Genomic DNA, 21,659 nt, shown 5'->3' on the forward strand with positions numbered 1-21,659 from the left:
TACAAACATTTTAAAGAGGAAGTTCAGAATTTTTGACATTAGGCTTCATCTTCGAGTTGGTGGGTTTAATTAGTCGGTGGAGTTGAATTCAACAAATTCTGTGCAGTTGAGTCAATGGTGCCCGCCTAGCATGCCAATAAAAACCGATATTAACAGATCTAACTAGGGCTGCTGCTATCGATTATTTTAGTCGTTGATTAATCTATCAACACTTTAGTTCAAATAATCGAGTAATCGGATTAGGGACATTTAATGCGTTGCAGAATTAATTTTAGGAGATGCAAAACAAAGGATTGCCAAGATTGCACTTTCAAAAGAGCAGGCATTTTGCTTAAATATATGTTTTTAGATGCAAAATGGGAACACAATAGAGAGGAATGATTGCTCAATTTGCCGGAGAGTCCCTTTCATTCCCACAAAACAAAATCAGCTGTGAAAAAAATCTATTTGATCTCACTCTGCCTTGCTTGCCTAGACAGTCTGTTCCCTGAAGAGCTGCTAGATTACAAATGTTGCTGTTCATACTACAATTCTTGACATGCAATTGTAAGTTTTAATAACTTTATCCTGAAAACATAGCCAACACTGTTGATTGCATGGGTCATCGGTGATTCTTATGTGTGAATGTTTTTTTTTTATTGGTATGCTAAGCCACTCCAGACCCCTGAAACTAAAACATAACTAACAAACTGCACAGAAATTGTTGAAATCAACTCCACGGCCTAATTAAACCCCAGCTAACTCGATTAAGCTTAAGGTAAAAAATTCTGAACTTTCCCTTTAATATGGATATGAGTGTTTCATATGCTAAATGCTTTAAAGTAAAAACCTGGAACTTTACGTTTTACAATACTTGGGTAATTTCAATAACCTGGCATTTAAGAAATTGATGATTTATCTTTAAAAACTTACCATAAAAGTGTCGATTAACAGATTTATAGTCAACTCTATTCAAAATGCACAACCTGTCCTGAGCTTCCAAATATTGCGCATGCGCACTAGAGTCGCAATTAAAATTGTCCCCACTGCATTGCCGTTGTCGTCATCATTATGAGACACGAGCGAGTATTGGAACATTAATAACACATTCCAGGTTTGTTTGGTTAATGTGTTCCTCTTAAATACCTTGCATATCAGTGAAAACTTTGTTGAGTGACGTTAGAATATGACGGAAAACATCGCTTTTAAATTTCGACGCAGCTAACATTAGCATTATGACTAGGAAATCATTCGGGTCACGGTTGCCTTCTAATATTATTGTCTAACAACAGATTTCAAGCCCACCACTCAATATGGTAAACGTTCACAAAGGTGTCCTTGTTGAATGGTAAGGAAAAGGACCACTGTTGTATGCCCTATACTGTGTTTGAGATTTATTTGGGATATTTAAACATGTGTTTGTCTTCATTTGTAAGCGACCCTGCTATGAAGCAATTCCTTCTGTATCTGGATGAGACCATGGCCTTGGGGAAGAAGTTCATCCTGAAGGACTTGGATGACACGCACGTCTTTATAACAACTGACGTGGTCCAGACGCTACAGGAGAGAGTGGGGAAGCTCATCGACCAGAACTCCTTCACCATCACACAAAAATGACTGTTCTAGAAAAAGGACAACAGTTGTGTTTTGGTTTAAAATTTATAGTCATGTTTTTCACGATTTGTGCTAACAATAAACCATGCCGAATACAAATTTTCTTGTTTTACTTTTTTGGCCTACAGTTTATTTGCAGGTGGGATTATAAGAATAAGGAGCATGTATTTGCCTTAAATATTCCACGATAAAGTTCTTACATAATTTAGGTAAATGCACTGATTTTAGATAAAAATACAAAAGCTCTATGTTAATCAGAAAGCATGCATTACACATTTTAAATATATATGGGTGGGGGGGCGTTTCTCTTTTTCATGAAAAGTATAAGAAAAATAGTTTAACATCACAACTAGAAACTGCAATTTCTGGAGAAATTACGATGTGGCTTTGCTGTGGTAGGTACAGATCTATCAGGTCACATTTCGGGGACATGTTCTGTTAAAATCTGGTCACTTCCTGTTGCATGGCTGTCAATGGCATCGACTTACTTGGGCGCCAGTTGAATGTCAATAGGCTGTCGTGGTATGTTTTTGGTAAAAAATCACAACCACACAGGTTTTTCTGCCATTGAAAATCAATAGGAAATTTGGACGTAGATGGCTGTCAATGGCATAGACGTGCATGGCTGTCAATGGCATCAACTTACTTGGGCGTCAGTTGAATGCCAATGGTCTGTCATGGTAAGTTTTTGGTAAAAAATCACAACAACAGGTTTTTCTGCCATTGAAAATCAATAGGAAATTTGGACGTACATGGCCGTCAGTGGCATGGATGTGCATGGCTGTCAATGGCATCGACTTACTTGGGCGCTAGTCGAATGTCAATGGGCTGTCATGGTAAATGGTCAAAAATCACAAGGACCTGTTTTCCAGCCATTGAAAATGAATGGGAAATTTGGACGTACATGGCTGTCAATGGCATCCCAATAGAAATAAATGGGAAAGTTTTTGGCGAATTTTGGGGAAACCGTAGGTTTTTGCCAAATTCTGTATACAACTTTTATGCTAGTTAAGGTCCTGGAATTTTTAAAGTGTAAATTTTGTGATTTGGTCAAAAATTGTGGACCTGTAGCGTTTTGAAAAACTTGTTTTTTTTTTAAACCTGTTTTTTCAGGTGAACGGAAGGTTTTTGGGGGTCATTCGAAAAATTCCCTGCGTTGGGTGAAAATTCCGGTCATTTCTGTGCGGCGCACCAAATAAACGCCATTTAAAAAAATTTTTTTTTTTAATTTAAAAAAAAGGAATTTTACTATCTGGGCCTTTGCCTTGCAAAGCCCCATATAATTAACATTCATTTTGGTAGTTAACAGTTTTGTTGGTACGTCATCTTACATTGTGTGTACAAGTCATGACGCTTCCACCCTGTACCTGCCACACCCGACAGGTGCCAGGGGAAGATGGCAACAAACCAACCAGCCTCCACTGGAATTCTCTCGGGGCAAAGCCAAAGCACTACAACTCTGGAACTACACGGTATTATCCTTCTATGGAGGAAGCCATGTTTGCGACACCAATATGATGTGCACCGGGTCCAGGCTGTGAAAACATTACAAAGACTTTTCTGTCCCAGCAAAAGCCGGGGCCTTATGGAGTACAGTATGTATGCTCAACAATCCCAGTGGTGATAAACAACAAAAAAAGGGCTAGACTGGTGAGAAATAAAAAACGTTCAATAAATTCTGCCAACCTGTTAACCATAGTATGTCATTCCCAAAGCTCACCAGTGAATCCAGTCTGGCATCTCCAATTGGCTCTGCTAAATATTAGATCTTTAGCTGGCAAATCTTTCTTAATTAATGATTTTATCTGCAAACATAACCTTGACATGTTGTTCCTAACAGAAACTTGGTTAGATCAAGATAAGAGTTCGACAGTTCTGATCGAGGCAACCCCCGCAAACTTCAATTTCTTTAGTGCGCCAAGAACCCATAAGAAAGGAGGTGGGGTTGCCAGTCTGATCAGGGACAGTTTTCAATGCACGAATATTTCATGTGGTCAGTTTGATTCCTTTGAGTATATTGTCATTCAGCTAAAAAGCCCTTGCAGAGCTGCCTTGGTAACGATTTACAGACCACCGAAGTATAACACAATGTTCTTTGATGAGTTTACCAAAATACTGTCTTCCGTGTGCATGGACTTTGATTGTGTTGTTTTAGTGGGTGACTTTAACATTCATGTTGATAATCCTGAAGAAGGATGTGCTAGAGAGCTTTTAAATATTTTGGATACATTTGGTTTATCTCAGCATGTCACAGTTCCAACACATAACAGAGGGCACATACTGGACTTAATAATATCCAAAGGTCTTAACATCTCTGAGGTCACAGTGAATGATGTTGCTCTGTCTGATCACTACTGCATTATGTTTAAAATGACCACCCCTGTCCATCCTCTGAAAAGGGAAACAGAGTTTATTAGGAAGCGTTACATAAGTGATAACACATGTGCGTTATTCACACAGGCCTATGCCTCATTATTAACCCCTACAATAGCTCCAGTGGAAGAACTTGTAAACAGTTTCAGTTCCGGTGTGATGACTGTAATGGACACTATTGCCCCGATTAAGACAAAAACCTTGTCAAGAAAGAAGAGGTCACCCTGGAGAAATGCCATACTAGCTATAAAACAAAAGCAAGTTTGTAGACGAGCAGAACGCAGATGGCGAAAAAACAAACTCCTAGTTTTTTATGATATCTACAAAGAGAGTCTTCGCAAATACAACCAGGAACTGAAAAATGCTAGACAATCATATTTTTCAGAGATCATTAGTAGAAACACCAACAATACTCGCACACTATTTTCTGTTGTTGACAAACTGACAAACCCACAAGCATCAATACCTCAGGAATTGGCATCTGAGGTGTCCTGTAATAATTTCGCAGCATTTTTTACACACAAAGTACTAATGATTAGACAGACTGTGTGCAACTCCGGATTAACAAATGTTACACTAAATGCCTCCCAACATGTCCCCCACGTCAATCTTAGACAGTTTAGCCTCTTGGACTATGCCACTTTAACAGAAATTGTGTCGAAACTAAAGCCCACAACATGCTGCCTTGACATCCTTCCTTCAAACTTTTTCAAAACTGTTTTTCATTGCATAGCCCCAGACATACTTCAGATTATAAATACTTCCCTCCAAACAGGAGAGTTTCCTCAGACTTTAAAAACTGCAGTAATAAAACCTCTCCTAAAAAAACCTAATCTGGATGCCTCAACCATTAGTAATTACAGGCCAATATCAAATCTGACATTCCTGGGGAAAATTATCGAAAGGGTTGTGTTTGAACAGATCCAGACTTTTATGATCCAAAACAATCTTTTTGACTCATTTCAGTCTGGATTTCGGCCACAACACAGCACCGAGACCGTGCTTATCAAAGTCCTAAATGATATTCGTCGGAATACCGATGCAGGCAAATCATCTGTTCTGCTACTATTGGATCTCAGCGCCGCATTTGACACGGTTGATCACAACATACTACTCAGCAGATTGGAACAGTGGGTAGGGCTTACTGACACTATTCTTCAGTGGTTCACATCCTATTTACATGATAGGGATTTCTTTGTGTCAATCGGAAATTATCAGTCAGAACGAACCAAATTCACGTGTGGAGTCCCTCAAGGGTCAATTCTTGGCCCACTCTTATTTAACATCTATATGCTTCCGTTAGCTCAGATAATGGAACAGTATGACATCTCCTATCACGCCTATGCAGATGACACACAACTGTACATTTCTGTGTCCCCACATGATTATAGTCCCTTAGTCTCCCTGAGTAAATGCATTCATCAAATCAATGAATGGATGTGCCAGAATTTTCTCCAGTTAAATGTGGAGAAAACAGAGGTGATCATTTTTGGGCCAAAAAAGGAAAGGTCAAAGATAAGCAGCCAACTTAGCACAATGTCACTTACAGCTACAAATCAAGTCAGAAACCTTGGCGTAATTATTGACTCAGACCTAAAATTTGATAGCCATCTAAAGTCCGTCACTAAATCCGCTTATTACCACCTAAAAAATATAACCAGAATTAAGGGGCTTCTGACTCAACAAGACATGGAAAAACTTATGCATGCATTCGTTTTCAGCAGATTGGACTACTGCAACGGTATATTTACAGGTCTTGATAAAAAATCAGTCAGGAAGCTGCAGCTAGTACAGAATGCTGCAGCCAGAGTCCTCACAAATACAAGGAAGCTGGACCACATTACACCGGTTTTGAAATCGCTACACTGGCTTCCAGTGAGTCAAAGGATAGACTATAAAATACTACTGCTCGTCTACAAAACACTTAATGGCCTTGGACCAAAATACATGCTTGACTTGTTAGATTCCTATGAGACATCTAGACCCCTAAGGTCGTCTGGAACGGGTCTTCTGCATGTTCCAAGAACAAGAACCAAGCAGGGTGAGGCAGCATTTAGTTATTATGCTCCTCACCTCTGGAACAAGTTACCCGAAGGTCTGAAGTATGCTCAAACCGTTAGCTCATTTAAATCAGGGCTAAAAACGCTTTTGTTTAGCACTGCATATCCATAACTGTCTATATATTTCAATCTACCTGCCTTCTATTCCTCTTGTGCTTATCTCCATTGCTGATTTCAATGATTATTATTAGTAGTAGTTTTTGCTTTATTTCTATTTTTGTTTTATTTTTATTTATTTATTTTTATTCTGTGATTAAATGCGATCTTTTGTCTTGGTTTTTACGTTGTGTTGATTTAAATGTGATTTTTATGGTTTTCATGTGATGTAAAGCACTTTGAATTGCCTTGTGTTGAATTGTGCTATATAAATAAATTTGCCTTGCCTTGCCTTACATTTAATATCTAACTAGTCGTTAATTGTCATAGCAACGCTTTTATTGTGACATGAACGCGTTACCGGAAGTTGTTCTCTGAAGCTACATACTTTATAAGGTTTTCACCATGGACGAAGGAGCTGAAGATGAGGCGAGTATCATTATATGAGTATCGTACGTATGAAAAAGACATCTTTTAGGATATATATCATCAAAAACAAATGTTAAAACACCAGACAAATGTAATGCTAATACGGTCGCTACGATTTAACTTTTTTCTTTGTTCTTGTGTTGCCAACAGACTACTTTTGTCGTGGAGGACGTCACCAAGTTAATAAAAGACGTGAGTTGAATTTAGTTTTTGTTGTTGTTGTTACGATTTTACTAGCTGGCTAGCTAAGTGTCACGTTTAGCTGCCTGTTGGTTGCCATGGATACGCCAATCACGCATGTTTAGGTGAACCTTTAGAACTTTTTATGCATGGAGTCGAATCAAAACTAGTTAGCTTTACATTGTAGAATTATTAAGTATATTTACTGTACTGGAATTGCATTGGTCTCTACCGTAGTCTATAGAAACAACGATTGGCACAAGCTCCTATCAACACTTCCGTGTGAATCAGTGGAGTACCACCATAGTGGAGCAGTGCCTGAGTCAACTTTGCAAGCTCGGAAAGCCTTTCAAATACATTGGTCAGTGTTAGTATTGACAGGGAACATTTATCTCATAATTCATAATCTAACAAGGACTAATAATGACAATTGTATTTCTTTTAAGTCACCTGTGTCATCATGCAGAACAACGGTGCTGGTCTGCAGACAGCCAGCTCATGCTACTGGGACAACGCAACTGACGGTAAAGACAATAAAATTGTACCGAAACCTGTGAAAATAACCACAGAACCAGATTTATTTCTCCTGATATCAAACAAGGTTTAAACATGTTCCCGAAGAAATAACATTTTTTTTTACATGTAATGTGAAAAGCAAGTGTTTCCTCCTGGAAAAAGTCCCTTTTGCTCTACTCTTCAACAGGTGACAATACAGTACTATTTTTGTTTTGTCTCCTAACAGGAAGCTGTGCAGTAAAATGGGAAAACAAGTCAATGTGCTGCATTGTCAGTGTTTTTGGCTTGGCTGTCTGAATATTAAGCTCAGCCACGTTGGCTGCATTTACACAATTGTATCACGGATGATAAAATAAAAGGATCCAACTGTGCCTTTTCATTCTCCAAGAGGTAGTTTTTTTAGAACAGCTCTTGAAACCAACATTGCATTCAACATCAAAAGATGAGGGCTCGTAAATGTCGTAAATATAAGTTTGACGTGAAGAAAAGGCACCATGTCGATTGGAATACATATTTGTTTTGGCTGTAAACAAAGGAAGAACGGCAAATATTTGGCAAATTACCGGATTGTACTGTTTAGAAAACATAATCATATACTGTATTACAGATATACATAAAGGCAAATATGATTGGAAAGCAGTATGTAAGATATGTTCAACAATAATAAAGTACAAACCTACATAATCCAAACAATACAGTATCAAATGTCAACATATAAATTAAAAAAGTGCATTTACAAACCTGTTTTTTTTTCACAGGACTAATTGTACTTCAATTTGCTGAATTGTAACAAATGAGGCTTCAAAATGCAGCTTTGGCACTTACATGGATGAAGAGTCGTCGCTGCTTTTAATTCCCAACCGTCACAATGTTAAATCTCAGCTTTGGTCAAACTTTGTCATTATTCTGTCACACAGTAGCTCGCAATGACAACCACAACAGTAGAGTAGAAGAAACATCAGTAGTTGAACAGAAAGTGTACAAAATGTGGATTGTCTTCAACACAAATCCAAAAAATAGAGAAGAGCCCCCCCCCCCCAATAATTAGCACATTTCCCGTAACTTCAAAAGCATGACTCGTTAAGTACAGCAGTATTAAGATCACACTGAAAAGAGTGACATGTCTAATTAGGAGCATTAAGTTGAAATCAGAAAGTCAAAACATGGCAAGAATTGAGTCATAATTTGAAGAATAAGTTGCAATTTTGCAGATGTTATGTTACGATACAAGCCAACGTATGTCTAAAAGAAAAAAGACTAACCCTTATCGTACTAATAAGGCCTCTTTTTGGAAAACTTCACTTATCCAAGTAATGTAATGTGTGTCTTTAAATTAAGTTTTTATGTTGTAGATTCTAGTACAATTTGGACTTAATCCTCATTCAGTTACAAACTAATTCTCGCAACATGACAATTTCATTCTTTTAACATTAGAACTTAATTTTTGTATAAGTACAACTTGATTCTTGTAATGTTCTGACTTTTTTTCTTGTCCAAAGCTTAATATCCTAATGGCTTCCCTCATATATTTCTTTCCACAGTGGCCTTTTTAGTCCCATGTCATGTGGTCAAGGAATGCTCGTTGTGCAAAACAAATGAAGCTTCCGACGGCAAAAAATAAATAAATAGATGCCCCCATTTACAGCAGAACTTCAGTACAGTACAATCTGGAGAAGACGTCCTGTTTAAAAAATATACTATATACAATCATACACTTGTCGTGTATCATTGTGAAAATAGTTCTTATTTACATATTCATGTGTTTTCTGTTTGTTTGCGGCATGTACCACATCAGTTGCTATCGCTCTCATCCTGGAAGTTGGCGGTTGCTTTGATGGCACGTCCATTTTGTAAAGGCATTTCTTCGTACTCGCTCCTTTGGAAAGGAACAGCATCTCAGACTGGTACTGGATGTTACTTGCCAAAAACGGGAAATTAAGCCGTTACCCGTAGATGACGTCGTCTTCTGAGTCGTTCAGCATGGAGAAAGCTGGATTGTCCTTCAACTGGGAGTCTTGACAGATTAAACAAAATGGAACAATCGTCATGATTATCAGTTCCAAGATAAGACTAATTTTCCTACTACTTACCATAAAGTGCATTTTTAGAGGGGGAATATACAAATGCTAAAGTGTACAAGTAAAAGTTGAGCAGACCGTAAAAGGACAAAAACTCGGCTGGTATGTCTGGAGTTAAGGACAATGACTTTAATCCAAAAAAGGCATAGATTTCGTAATAATATTGTCGGGTTACATCCGTCATACACTGCGCCACGCCTTCAGGTAGGGGGCCTGCCCACAACAAGAGTTATTCTCAAACACACGCCACCCAGCGATCTAATGCCGGATTTAGGTTGAAAAATTATGAAAGGTGTATCGCATACAAACAGGAAGGATTGTCTCAGGAGTGATTTGTTCAAGGATTCAAGGTACCGTAATTTCCCGAATATAAGGCGCACCCGTGTATAATGCGCACCCCAAATTTACTTGTAAAATCTAGGGAAAATTATTGTACCCGTTTATAACGCGCACCCTAATTTTAGCACCAATAAATAGAAGAATACAAGAAAACAGAGCTTGTGTACAGATACAGAGATGTCATTTTACTGACCGGTGAAACACAGCACAAGCATAGCACATTGGTAGTTCAAAACATTAACGTGAACTGACAATATTTACGGTAATAATATGATTTGACAACTTCTCCAACTTACCAGAATCTAGGAGAAAACAAAACAGATGTGACTTTTCTTATAAAGGCTGCTGTATAACTTGCTCGTTTCCTCATGATGAATAAATGTTTCTTCCATGGATTGATACGGTAAAATGAAAGTGAGAACGTAAGTCGGAAATCCGTGAGAGCTCATAGCTGTCAACACGACAGTAACCAAAGGAACTATTGTTATTTGGGTTTGAGTTTCCCGAGGGACCGATATAGTTGACGGACACAGGAAGTGTGTGTCCTTACATTTGTTAAGGTCCGAATTGCGGAGCTACAATAAACGTCGACTCAAATGAGTTCAAGAAACTAAATTCTGTGCTTTATGAAGAGTGAAAAAAGCAGAATTTAACACAGACGAAATCATTCGGCCGATTAGAGTGAAGTATTACCGAAACAAAACGGTGACGTCACGTACCGTAATGGTCGACAACGGGTCGCCGCATACGTTTCTTCAACACAACGTGGCCGTGTCAATGAAAAAAAATCGGTTTATATATATGTAATACATATATGTTTCTGTCTCCATCCATGTACCGGTTTATAATGCGCACCATGAGTTTACCAGTTGATTTTGGGGGAAAAAAAGTGCGCGTTATATTCGGGAAATTACGGTAATTATTACATTTTTCGGACCATGCATGCATTTTGAAACGTGAAAAAAATCAATGGGAGAAATTAGCCGCTACGGCATTGGCATCATAGTTCGCAATATTTACGTAAAAGAAATGCTTACTGCACGTTTTTTTGCTTTTAACTTGACTGTTTTACTCCCATATCTACAAAGAATTCAGGGATTTAAGAGTTTATTCACAAGAATTTTCAAAAGAAAAAAGCTCTTTGTGGTGATAAGGCGGCGCTACAGTGGCTTAGAGACTAGCAGCACATTGGACATATTTACGTAAAATAAATGTTATCTCCTTTTTTTTTTTGCTTTTAATCAAGAGTCGAGACTGTTTTACTTCCATATCAAAAAAAAATTGGGGGATTTAAGCATTTACTCGCAAGAATTTTCAATGTAAAAAGCTCTTTGTGTTTCCACTCGGTCAGCTTTGACGGAGATAGGCCCCCAATGAATCTGCCCCGCCAATATCAATATGAAGTCCGTGAAAAAAACTGAAACTGAATTTGTTAACGTGTGCTTCACAATCCGATGTTCCAAGTTCAAAGCTAATAGCTAATCAAGAGGGAAGGATATAGTTCTGGTAGTGAGTGGACAGCTCGGCCACAAAATTGTCCTGGAGTGCTTTGGCACCGAACCGCAAGTAGAGAATAACCAAGCTGCACGCAGAAAAGACACATTAAAGCCTGACCACTTTCAGTCGATCGGGAGGCACTTGTACCTTATAGCCAGGACCACAGATGTCAGTGCTGTCAAGAACTTCAGCCGTAGATCTAAAGACGAGTCAAACACATGTCAATTCGTCATCTTTACAATTTATGAGTGGTTAACTTCTTGTAAAGAAGTTCACAGTGTTAAATATTGACCTGAGTAAGGCATGTTTTTGAGTTCTGAGCAGGCTCTGACGATCAGGAAGATCAAGTAGAGGGTGTAGAGGACAACGATAATCAGGAAGAACACCTTCATACCCTGGGAGGATGCAACATTTCGTGGAACATTTGGGTCTTTCACTTCTGTTAAAATGACTTAACCCACCTCAAAGTTCTGTATGTCAACTTTGTACTGGTAGGTGGGGTCATGTAGCTCGTTGACCCTGTGTATCCCAGCAAGATGAATTAGTCATTCCTGCTGTGGTGTGAAAATCTTGACAAGTAAAACTCACGTCTGCCATATGCCGAGTGTGACAGCCGAGATCAACAGAAGGCCCACGATGACCACCTTCAACAGGTAGAATGTCAAGCATCTTCGCTCACCCTGTGGTGTCAAAATGTTCGTATGTAATGTTATCAAAATTTTTTCAAACATTTTTGCCTTTCATCTCTGAATTAAGGCTGTTCGATTATTCGATTTTGAACCGAAACCGACTTTTCTGTTTAAAACGATGTTAAAAACGTTCAAATCGGTACGTTTGATTTTCAAAACCGCACCATTTTGGTTAATCTAAGCCGCTGTAGTTTCCTTTGCATTTCCTCTTCCTCCCACGAGAGCGCACGGTCTTGAAACACAAGAGCAACAACAACCATGGCTACCAGCGATTCTGCTTCTTTTGCCCAGCCAACTTTGGACACAAATTGCATAACGACATGAGTAAATGTATTATCTCATAATGTACTTCAGGTATTGTTAGACGGATTGCAGTGGATTGTCAAATAAAACATCCAGCCTTGAAACGTTCAACACTTCCTCATTTACTTCGTCTGCACACTTTCATGTACTACACAACGACAGACTAATCTAATATAGCGCAACGTCTGGCTTACTGTATATTGCGCTATACCACAAGTATGAAAGTACATGTAGTCCCCGAGTTCCGTTCCTACGCTGGCGACGCAACTCGAATATTTTGTCAAGAAATCGTAATCGATATCAGAAAATTGGGTTTGAGAGAAAATAATCGGGATTTTCTTGTTAAGCAAAATTGAATATACCTAATGTATGTATCATAATTTAGTCAAACGTTTTTACATTACATCTCTGTTCAACTTTCAACATGTCACAAATGGTCTTCGCGTTATGTAACAGTGCCGGGATTCACCTGAACACGAATGCCGTGGTAGACGCAGAGCCAGAAGAGCAACAGGGCACACAGGAACAGTGCCTGAAAGAAGGCATCCAGCATTCCGGGAAACCAGCTGTTTACCAGGAAGGACAGAGGAAAAAAAGGATCTGGAAGGCAACATATAACAGGAATGAAATACTTCACAACCTATTTTATTATACGATTATACGTACTGGTCGAAATATTCCGAAAGCAACGTAAATACAGTGGTACCTCTATATGCGAAGTTAATTCATTCCACGACCGTGTTTAAGTCGAAATGGTCGTAGGTCGAGCAGGATTTTCCCATAAGAATACATTATAATTCCATTAATTCGTTTCACAGCCTGAAACCTACACTAAATCCCGAATAAATACTGCTGGTACTATTACATATGGTAGGGTGACCAAACGTCCTCTTTTGCCTGGACATGTCCATCTTTCACGTCGTGTCCTCGTCATCCAGCCAGGTTTTATAAATTCATGAAAATGCCCGTTTTTTTTTTTATTTTTTTCACGAGACCAATTTGAAGAGAATCTCTCCGGCCGCTGAGGGGTAGCGCTTGCCTGCGTTGACGTGGCTCCTACTCGTAAGGGGCGGAGGAGGAGTACAGTTTAACCCTTGTATTACGGGGCATTACCGGCATCTACAGGATTGACGCTTTGGCAAGAGAATAGGCAGTTATAGACAACAATAAGGAGTAGTTCTAAGAGACGTTTATAGTGCTCCGTACACCTTTCTGTAGTTTATCTCCTGTTAATGTTGCTCATGTGTCTTCTGTTGTATACTGGGTTTCATGTGTACAAAGAAATGCAGTATGTTGTATTAGTCTTGTATTAATTGTCTGCGTTCTTGTATTTGGTTGAATGTTAGTATTCTAAGTAGGGCTGTCAAAATTATCGCGTTAACGGGCGGTAATTAATTTTTAAAAATTAATCACGTTGAAATATTTGATGCAATTAACGCACATGCCCCGTTCAAACAGATTAAAATGACAGCACAGTGCAATCTCCACTTGTTGTGTTTTTTGGAGTTTTGTCGCCCTCTGCTGGCGCTTGGGTGCGACTGATTTTATGGGCTTAAGCACCCATGAGCATTGTGTAATTATTAACAATGGCGGGCTACTAGTTTATTTTTTGATTGAAACTTTTACAAATTTTATTAAAACAAAAACATTAAGAGGGTTTTTAATATAACATTTCTATAACATGTACTAACATTTATCTTTTAAGAACTACAAGTCTTTCTATCCATGGATCGCTTTAACAGAATGTTAATAATGTTAATGCCATCTTGATTTATTGATTTATTGATTTAAAGTAATACAGTACTTATGTACCTACCGTATGTTGAATGTATATATCCATCTTGTGTCTTATCTTTCCATTCCAACAATAATTTACAGAAAAATATGGCATATTTTATAGATGGTTTGAATTGCGATTAATTACGATTAATTACGATTAATTAATTTTTAAGCTGTAATTAACTCATTAAATATTTTAATCGTTTGACAGCCCTAATTCTAAGTAGGAGCTCCTGCCTAGTTGTTAAGCGTTTTTTTACGATAAATACATATATACAAATGATAAAAACCGGAATAATAAAATAATAATTCCTGTACTAATGTAACGAATCAGGTTCTAATGTGGCGGACCTGTTCTATGTGCTGTACCTGAACGCATCGAATCACTGACGTGACAGAGAGAGGGAGCGGTGCGGTTTACATTTTACTTTCTCTTTTAATGTTTTGTTGAGAACACCGTCAGATGCAGTAGACAGCAGGCGTGTTGTGTTGCACAGGTTCTGAAATAAATGATAAAAACCAGACCAAGCTGGCGATTTTTTCTGGCGCCTTAACTTATAAAGAATGGCAAACGGAGGTCGTCGGAGGACCGTGGAGATCGTCGACATTCTACGGCCATACTGTTGAGCCAGTTCACGGAATACCACCCCACGCTCATATTTCACTATCATTGCCATCTTCACTTCAAAAGTAAGCGTCACCTTTTTCCTTGTTTCACCACCTGCACTAAACTTCTTGGAAGCTGTGTTGATTTCTCTCACAAGAAAATCCGCAGTGCGGCCTTCTCATGTTGTCATACTTCGACCATGTCATGGGATGTAGAAACAAATGGTGAGTCACATTTTACGTCGGATGTCAAAAAGATCGTGTGTCAAAGCGATCATATGTCGAGGTACCACTGTATTAGGAACAACGAAAATTACTAGGGTTGTTCCGATCATGTTTTTTTGCTCCCGATCCGATCCCGATCGTTTTAGTTTGAGTATCTGCCAATCCCGGTATTTCCCGATCCGATTGATTTTTTTTTGCTCCCGATTCAATTCCAATCATTCCCGATAATTTTTCCCGATCATATATATTTTGGCAATGCATTAAGAAAAAAATGAATAAAACTCGGACGAATATATATTCTTAAAGGATAAATGTGACTTTGTATATTGTGACTAAATATTGCCATCTAGTGTATTTGTTGAGCTTTCAGTAAATGATACTGTAGCCATTTAACTGTTCTGCCCAAATGCATGATGGGAAGTGCAACCATGACTGTGCGTAGTGGCACCAATTGATATATCTTCTCTGCGTTGAGAAATATCATAAGGTATTAGGAAAAAGATCAACTACTACCTTCCTTCCCCACATTGCTTCCCACGATATTTTTAACTGTTGAGGGAGGGATTGTAAGGCTTTAGCCATTTAAAAAAAGGCTCCAAAGACTGCCAAAATTCACTCTACTCATTTTACGCTGCCTTTTAGCTCTATATATAGGTAAAACGACGCCATTATAGATTGGACGCGGCAATGCGTGAGTGGGTCGTGCAGAGCATGCGTTAATTGCATTAAATATTTTATCGTGATTAATTTTTTAAAAATTAATTACCGCCATTAACGCGATAAATTTGATAGCCCTACTTTAAGCCAAAACTAAAGACTCTGGATGAGTGTAAGACATTTTGTCTGTAACGTTAAATACAATAAGAAAACGATTTAATTAAAAATATATATATATTAAAAAAGGGCATGTCCGACATTGTTTTGCCGATTCCGATACTTTGAAAATGACGTGATCGGACCCGATCGATCGGGACATCTTTAAAAATTACCATTGTAGAGCAGCAGCAGAGGCAACAGGATTGCCATCCATTTCTGCTCAATGCCCCAGTCCCTCATTGAAAACTTCCTCAACGAGTGGGCAAACAGACACTGAGAGCACAAACAAGAAAGAGAGGCTTGACATGCCAGCTCGCAAAGAATATTAGCATCAAATTAGCATCGTCGGCAAACACTCCCCTACCGTCACCATGAAGGTCAACACTACGAAGACAAAGCGGAACCAGATCTCAACTTGGGAAAATGTGGGATTGTAGGTTTTCCACTAAAACACATGTATAACTAGTTAATCAAACTTGAAAATGTTACTACTATAAATCAGTGTGCATAACTTACCACAAAGTTGACCTTGAGATTGTAGCTGATATTTTCCAGCCCTTTGAAGCTGAGTGTGACCTGATACTGGCTGTAGTTGAGGTAGCCCAAATGCAGCACGATGATTTCGTCACATTTCTAGAACAAGTCCAGGGTGTTGATGAGACATTTTTAATACATACATGTAGGGGTAGCAACAGGTGACACTCACTGTGCTGCAATGCAGTGTTCGTGACTTGCTGCGTACGCTTTTGACGTGCTCTACACTGGCGTCCTGCTTAACCCCCTTGAGATCCACGATGATCTCGAAAGGCTGCTGGAAGCCTCCCACTGCGACAAAAAGGATGCTCAATTTTATGCAAATCATGAGTACACCTGGCCTAACCCTTTGTACGCAATATTACCATTACTGTGTTCAGCCTGTATTACACAGGTGAGCCACAACTGCTGGTGATATGTGGTCAGAGGTGGCGAACGTAGTTCGAACGGTCCCGTCTGAAAAAATTCGGAAATTTATTAAATTACAATGGACAAAAAAATTTACACTACCGTTCAAAAGTTTGGGGTCACCCAGACAATTTTGTGTTTTCCTTAAAAAGTAATCGTTTTATTTTTCAAATGAATAGAAAATATAGTCAAGACATTGAGAAGGTTAGATATAAGGATTTCTATTGGAAAAAACATTATTCTCCTTCAAACTTTGCATCCATCAAAGAATCCTCCCTTCGCAACAATTACATCGTTGCAGACCTTTGGCATCCTAGCTGTTAATTCGTTGAGGTCATCTGGACAAATATCATGGCACTCTTCCAGAAGCACAATTTGGATTGGCTAAATGGGCACTTCTTGCAAGCTGCTCCCACAACAGCTCAATGGGGTTGAGATCTGGTGACTCTGTTGGCCACTACATTTCAGATAGAATATCAGCTTCCTGCTCATTCCCTTAATGGTTCTTGCATAATTTGGAGGTGTGCTTTGGGTCATTGTCCTGTTGTAGGATGAACTCGGCTACAAGCAAGCATTGTCCACAGGCTATGGTATGGGGTTGCAAAATGGATTGATCGCCTTCCTTTAAAATCCCTTTTACTGTGTACAAATCTCCCACTTTACTTGCATCAAAGCAACCACAGACCATCACATTACCTCCACCATCCTTGACAAATGGCGTCATGCACGCTTCCAGCATTTTTTGTTGTTTTCTGTCTCACAAATGTGACCCGAACACCTCAAATTTCTAAATGTCTGTCCATACGTTTTTTTTTTCAATCTTCCTTTAAGCAATGTCTGCGTTTCTTTGCCCATATTATTATTAGCCAGTCTGGGATTTGGCACTTTCTTTGCCACTATGCCCTGAAGGCCAACATTCTGGAGTCCTCTTTTTACTGTAGACGTTCACATTTGTGTTTCGCGGGTACTATTTAATGAAGCTGCCGGACGAGGACCTGTAAGGTGTCTATTTCTCAAACTGGAGACTCTGATGTACTTTTCTTCTTGCTCAGTTGTGCAGCGGGGCATCCCACTTCTCTTCCTACTCTGGTTAGAGCCTATTTGTAATCATCAATTTTTTGGAAATTTCTCTTATGGAATAGCCTACATTTCTAGACTGTCGAGTTTCGCATGAAAGTTTTCTTTTTCTGGCCATTTTGAGAGTTTAATTGAACCCACTAATGTGATGCGCTAGATACTCAACTATCTCAAAGGAAGGTCAGCTTTACACCTTCCCTAACAAGCTAAACTGCTTTCAACAGTGACAACGTAATTGCACAAGGGTTTTCTAATCATCTACTATGCTTCTAACACATTTTGTGGAGTGATGTGCTGGAAATGGCCTCGACACAACTATGTAGATATTAGAGCTGAAACGAATTCGAGTAACGTGAGTTTAAAAACTGATCCGAGTAATTTTATTCACCTCGAGAAATCATTTAATTTTGCCAGCTCTAAGCATAACGTTTTGCCCGGACTACTTTTAATGCGGGACAACGCGCTGATGTCACGTGAGTAGAGGAAGAAGCAATAAAAAAAATACCTTACTGCAGCCGACAGCCGCTACAAACTACACCGACATTGCTAAAAAAGAGCCCGCATGATGGTGCGGTGGTAGTAAAGAGCCGCCATCTTAAAGCAGTAGACTTCTCAGCGCTAATAAATAAGATTAACGTTACTGTCACTCGCTCACGTAACGTTAGCCCTAGGGAGGGCCAGGTTTCTGTTAATTATGACCATTGCCTATGCGTTGCTAACGTGTCTTACATACAGGCTTTATTTAATCTGGGAAAACATCGCGCTGTAGAGTGATGAGGGTGTAAAATAAAAACTTAATTATGCTAACTGTCAATTTTACCTCAGTAGTCATTGCTGGATAAAACACCAAGTAGCACTGGTCCTCAATGTGCTCCAATACAGCAGGTATCATACTGTAACGTTGACAAAGAGTCACCCGCTTCGTTAGGTTGCAATTATTTATTTTTTGGGAACTTGTGGAACAACCAACTGCTGTCTGCCGCAGCGGACGCACACGCACCTGCCAGAACGATAAAAACAACAGGAAGGCACGTCTCTCGCTCTCCCGCACCCCCGCACGTCACGCGGTGCATTCAGAAACGCATGCAAATAGCCCCGCCATATTATAACCTAATATGTTACAATACATTTATTTTGAACAATGTAAAAACTCAAAATTCTATCAGGACTTACAGTTTAGAGTAACTTATAACTTAACTAAAACTTAAAAATAGCTTGACACAAATGGAAATTCAATTGAAACACGTGGGAAAAACACTTAAATTTTAAGTGATGCGTGTTATCAAGCGTAATGGCATTTTTAGGTAAGAAATATATATAATTTTTTTTTTTTTTTTCTTATAACACCTAAAAGTTTTTTGAGTGAAAGCAGTGAATAAGTCTTTTTTTTTTTTTTTTTTTTTAATTCTAGTCACATCTGAGATGCAATTGTTGGCTGTTTTCAACAATGTACATCGAAAATAAAGACATTGATTGAATGAAAATGGTTCAATATTGGATAAAAAGTCTTGTTTTCTAATGTATATTAATAATTGCTCTTAACCTACAAAAATATGTTTTATCCGATTAATCGATAGAATTTTCAGTTGATTACTAAAATATTCGATAGCTGCAGCCCTAGTAGATATTGCATTAAAAACTGGACATTTGCAGCTAGACTAGTCATTTACCACATCAATAATGTATTGAGTGTATTTCCGATTAATTTAATGTTATCTTCATTGAAAAAAGTGGCACTTTTCTTTCAAAATTGAGGACATTTCTAAGCGACCCCAAACTTTTGAACAGTAGTGTACATGTAAAAAAGAAAGAGTAGCAAAAAAAATGAGATGTTCTTAAATTTCGAATTTCAGAAAACAATATTGGTGAGGTCAAAAGGATAACCAAACAAATAGATATGGTTTACAATCAACAAGATAATTTTTGCTTGTGCATAACTGCATAACGTGCACAACTGCTGTCTTTATGAGGTTACCTTTACAGATACATTTTTGGCAAGATGAGCCCCACTGTAAACCTGCTCGGAAAGAATCTTTGGACCTTGAGAAAAAAAAAAAAGGTTATGCATTTGACAATTAAGCATTTTGAGAGCTTATGACTCGGAGCGCAACTGACGACTCCCTGAATGAACGTTCATACCTGCAATTCCAATAACAACTGTGAGGCCGAAACACGCCAGGAACACCACGAAGACCAACACGAAATGTCTTTTAGATAGAGTGTAAAGGCGCATGGGCGCTAATCTATATGAGAAAACATTACAAAACATAAAAGACGCCATTAGAGATGCTTTATCTGTATGTCAACATAGTCAACTAACCAGTTAGCATCCGCTAGCTAACAGAAGCATATGGAGTATGAAAACAAGCTATTTTATCAGGATTTTCTTTCATAAACTTAATAATGAACATACAAAATATAACACTACACTTACGGCTCCATTTGTGCCGTTTGACAGCCGCGTCGGTAGCAAGAAAAGAACTTTGTTGGTATAATGCATCCGCGTTGAAAGTGGCAGAGCGAAATGAGTAATATAACGTCATTCAGTAGAGGCGTGGCGGTAAAAGAAAACTCGCGCATGCGCAGTTACACCCGTCAATCTACTAGGCATTTTTAATTCGCATATTCGATATATTATTAATTTTACAATGACGATTATGTCGCTCTAAAAATAATATGATGAGTAGCACTTCAATACCAATTAAATGTTTCGTTTCGCACACAAGTAATGCTGCATATTTAACCATTTCTGTCCATAAATTTTGCTTTTCCTATCTGTCGAATTACTGTTGTATGGCTTTCTACTTGATTAAATCAGTTAGATGACGTCAATATTGTGAAAATGCCTTGCCATTGTACGTAAAATTCAGTACCTGTAAAAACGTTCATCTCGGTAGGGTGTCAATTCCTCTTTGAGCTCGTTGTAGGCCTCTTGGACTTTCCTGCAAAAGTGTTTGAGGTCGCTGTAAAGAGGGTTCTCCAAGTAGTCGCTGTCCATGGCGGCACCGCGTCGTGTGGACGCTACGACGGAAAGGTGGAGGGAAAATGGCGATGGGGTAGAAAGAAGAAGCGGCGATAAAATAGATCAACTGCAGGCTAAGCGGTTTTGTTTGTGTCGGTTGAATGGTGGAAGAGAGACGAGGAAGGTTTGAATAGAATAGAGGTGGGTGGACGTGGAGTAAAGAGAAAGGTCACGTGCCTCGAAATCAGCACCGCGGACAGAGAAGCGTCTGTGACGTTACACTTAGTTGACGCCTTCAAAATAAAGAACACGAATTTTGAGGAATAGAAATATATTTCTGATAGTTTTCCTATTGTTCTTGTTTCATATTTAATATCGCTATTTATTAGCCCGTCACTGGCATTTCCCATTTTAATAGCCAATTAATAGATTCAATAGTCAAAATGGATTGGACGTCTATTGCCGTCAATGGCACTGAAACTTGATTATTCACTGCAACTCCTCCCAGTTTTTTACGATTTTTTCCCCCCAGGCGTGTCAGCAAATGATTCTGTATTTTTCAGATTTTGGGTTAACAATTATTGTTGTTTTTGGCAGCCATTTTTAATTTTCGTCGTAGTCTTAGTCTTTTGGACAATAATATTTATTCTATTTTAGTCATCTCAAATGTGTTTGTCATCATCCAGTTTTTGTTGTCAAAAACTCAAGACTAATTTTGTCTACTTTTAGTCGATGTTTACTAATAATGTTTTCGTCTGTAAAATAAAATTGAAAAAACTCCAAAAATAAATGAAGAAATAAAGGTTTCCAACTATTTCTAATTAACATTGACAGACGAGCACATATTGTAGCGTCTACATTTCTACAAGGACAACACCAACTTGGTGATAATACACGCTCAGCAGGAAAACAATACATTATTTTTAATTAGACGCACCTGGACCCCACGAACTGTATATAAAAATTTTAAAAAATCAGCGATTAGGAGGACTTTCACCTTTAGCATTAGCCTAATGCTAACGCGAATGCTATGCTAACACAACAAGTTGCATTTAGTGTGTGATGATCACCCAACACAGACCTTAACGGTTAAAGCAAC

At 38.6% G+C, this 21,659-nt stretch overlaps 3 protein-coding genes across 5 annotated transcripts; 2 read left to right on the forward strand and 1 right to left on the reverse strand.

Moving 5' to 3' along the window:
- The first annotated feature begins 445 nt into the window (after positions 1-445).
- gtf2h5 (general transcription factor IIH, polypeptide 5) lies at positions 446-1,692 on the forward strand. Of its 2 annotated transcripts, none has more exons than XM_057822060.1 (3): positions 446-546; positions 1,272-1,327; positions 1,416-1,692. In XM_057822060.1, exons 2-3 carry the CDS (start codon positions 1,293-1,295, stop codon positions 1,594-1,596), a joined length of 216 nt encoding a protein of 71 aa, XP_057678043.1. In that variant the 5' UTR covers positions 446-546; positions 1,272-1,292; the 3' UTR covers positions 1,597-1,692. The 2 variants fall into 2 exon arrangements, with proteins under 2 accessions (XP_057678043.1, XP_057678042.1); XM_057822059.1 differs by lacking the exon at positions 446-546 and adding an exon at positions 625-1,093.
- A 4,192-nt stretch (positions 1,693-5,884) lies between these two features.
- On the reverse strand, positions 5,885-20,812 carry tmem181 (transmembrane protein 181). Of its 2 annotated transcripts, none has more exons than XM_057822055.1 (17): positions 20,472-20,812; positions 19,738-19,841; positions 19,574-19,638; positions 16,479-16,569; positions 16,286-16,404; positions 16,096-16,212; positions 15,944-16,024; positions 15,753-15,852; positions 12,623-12,753; positions 11,750-11,841; positions 11,623-11,680; positions 11,454-11,556; positions 11,309-11,360; positions 11,164-11,246; positions 9,338-9,427; positions 9,195-9,261; positions 5,885-9,123 (listed from the first exon to the last, which is right to left on the reverse strand). In XM_057822055.1, exons 1-17 carry the CDS (start codon positions 20,594-20,596, stop codon positions 9,039-9,041), a joined length of 1,563 nt encoding a protein of 520 aa, XP_057678038.1. In that variant the 5' UTR covers positions 20,597-20,812; the 3' UTR covers positions 5,885-9,038. The 2 variants fall into 2 exon arrangements, with proteins under 2 accessions (XP_057678038.1, XP_057678037.1); XM_057822054.1 differs by lacking the exon at positions 20,472-20,812 and adding an exon at positions 20,033-20,463 and having other exon boundaries at positions 5,886-9,123.
- On the forward strand, positions 6,466-7,838 carry dynlt1b (dynein light chain Tctex-type 1b). The gene is made up of 5 exons (XM_057822058.1): positions 6,466-6,551; positions 6,702-6,743; positions 6,969-7,092; positions 7,178-7,255; positions 7,474-7,838. The coding sequence occupies exons 1-5, from the start codon at positions 6,528-6,530 to the stop codon at positions 7,542-7,544; spliced, it is 339 nt and encodes a 112-aa protein (XP_057678041.1). The 5' UTR covers positions 6,466-6,527; the 3' UTR covers positions 7,545-7,838.
- Positions 20,813-21,659: the final 847 nt, after the last annotated feature.

Source organism: Corythoichthys intestinalis, chromosome 19 (assembly GCF_030265065.1).
Source record: "Corythoichthys intestinalis isolate RoL2023-P3 chromosome 19, ASM3026506v1, whole genome shotgun sequence".
NCBI classification, from domain to species: Eukaryota; Metazoa; Chordata; class Actinopteri; order Syngnathiformes; family Syngnathidae; genus Corythoichthys; species Corythoichthys intestinalis.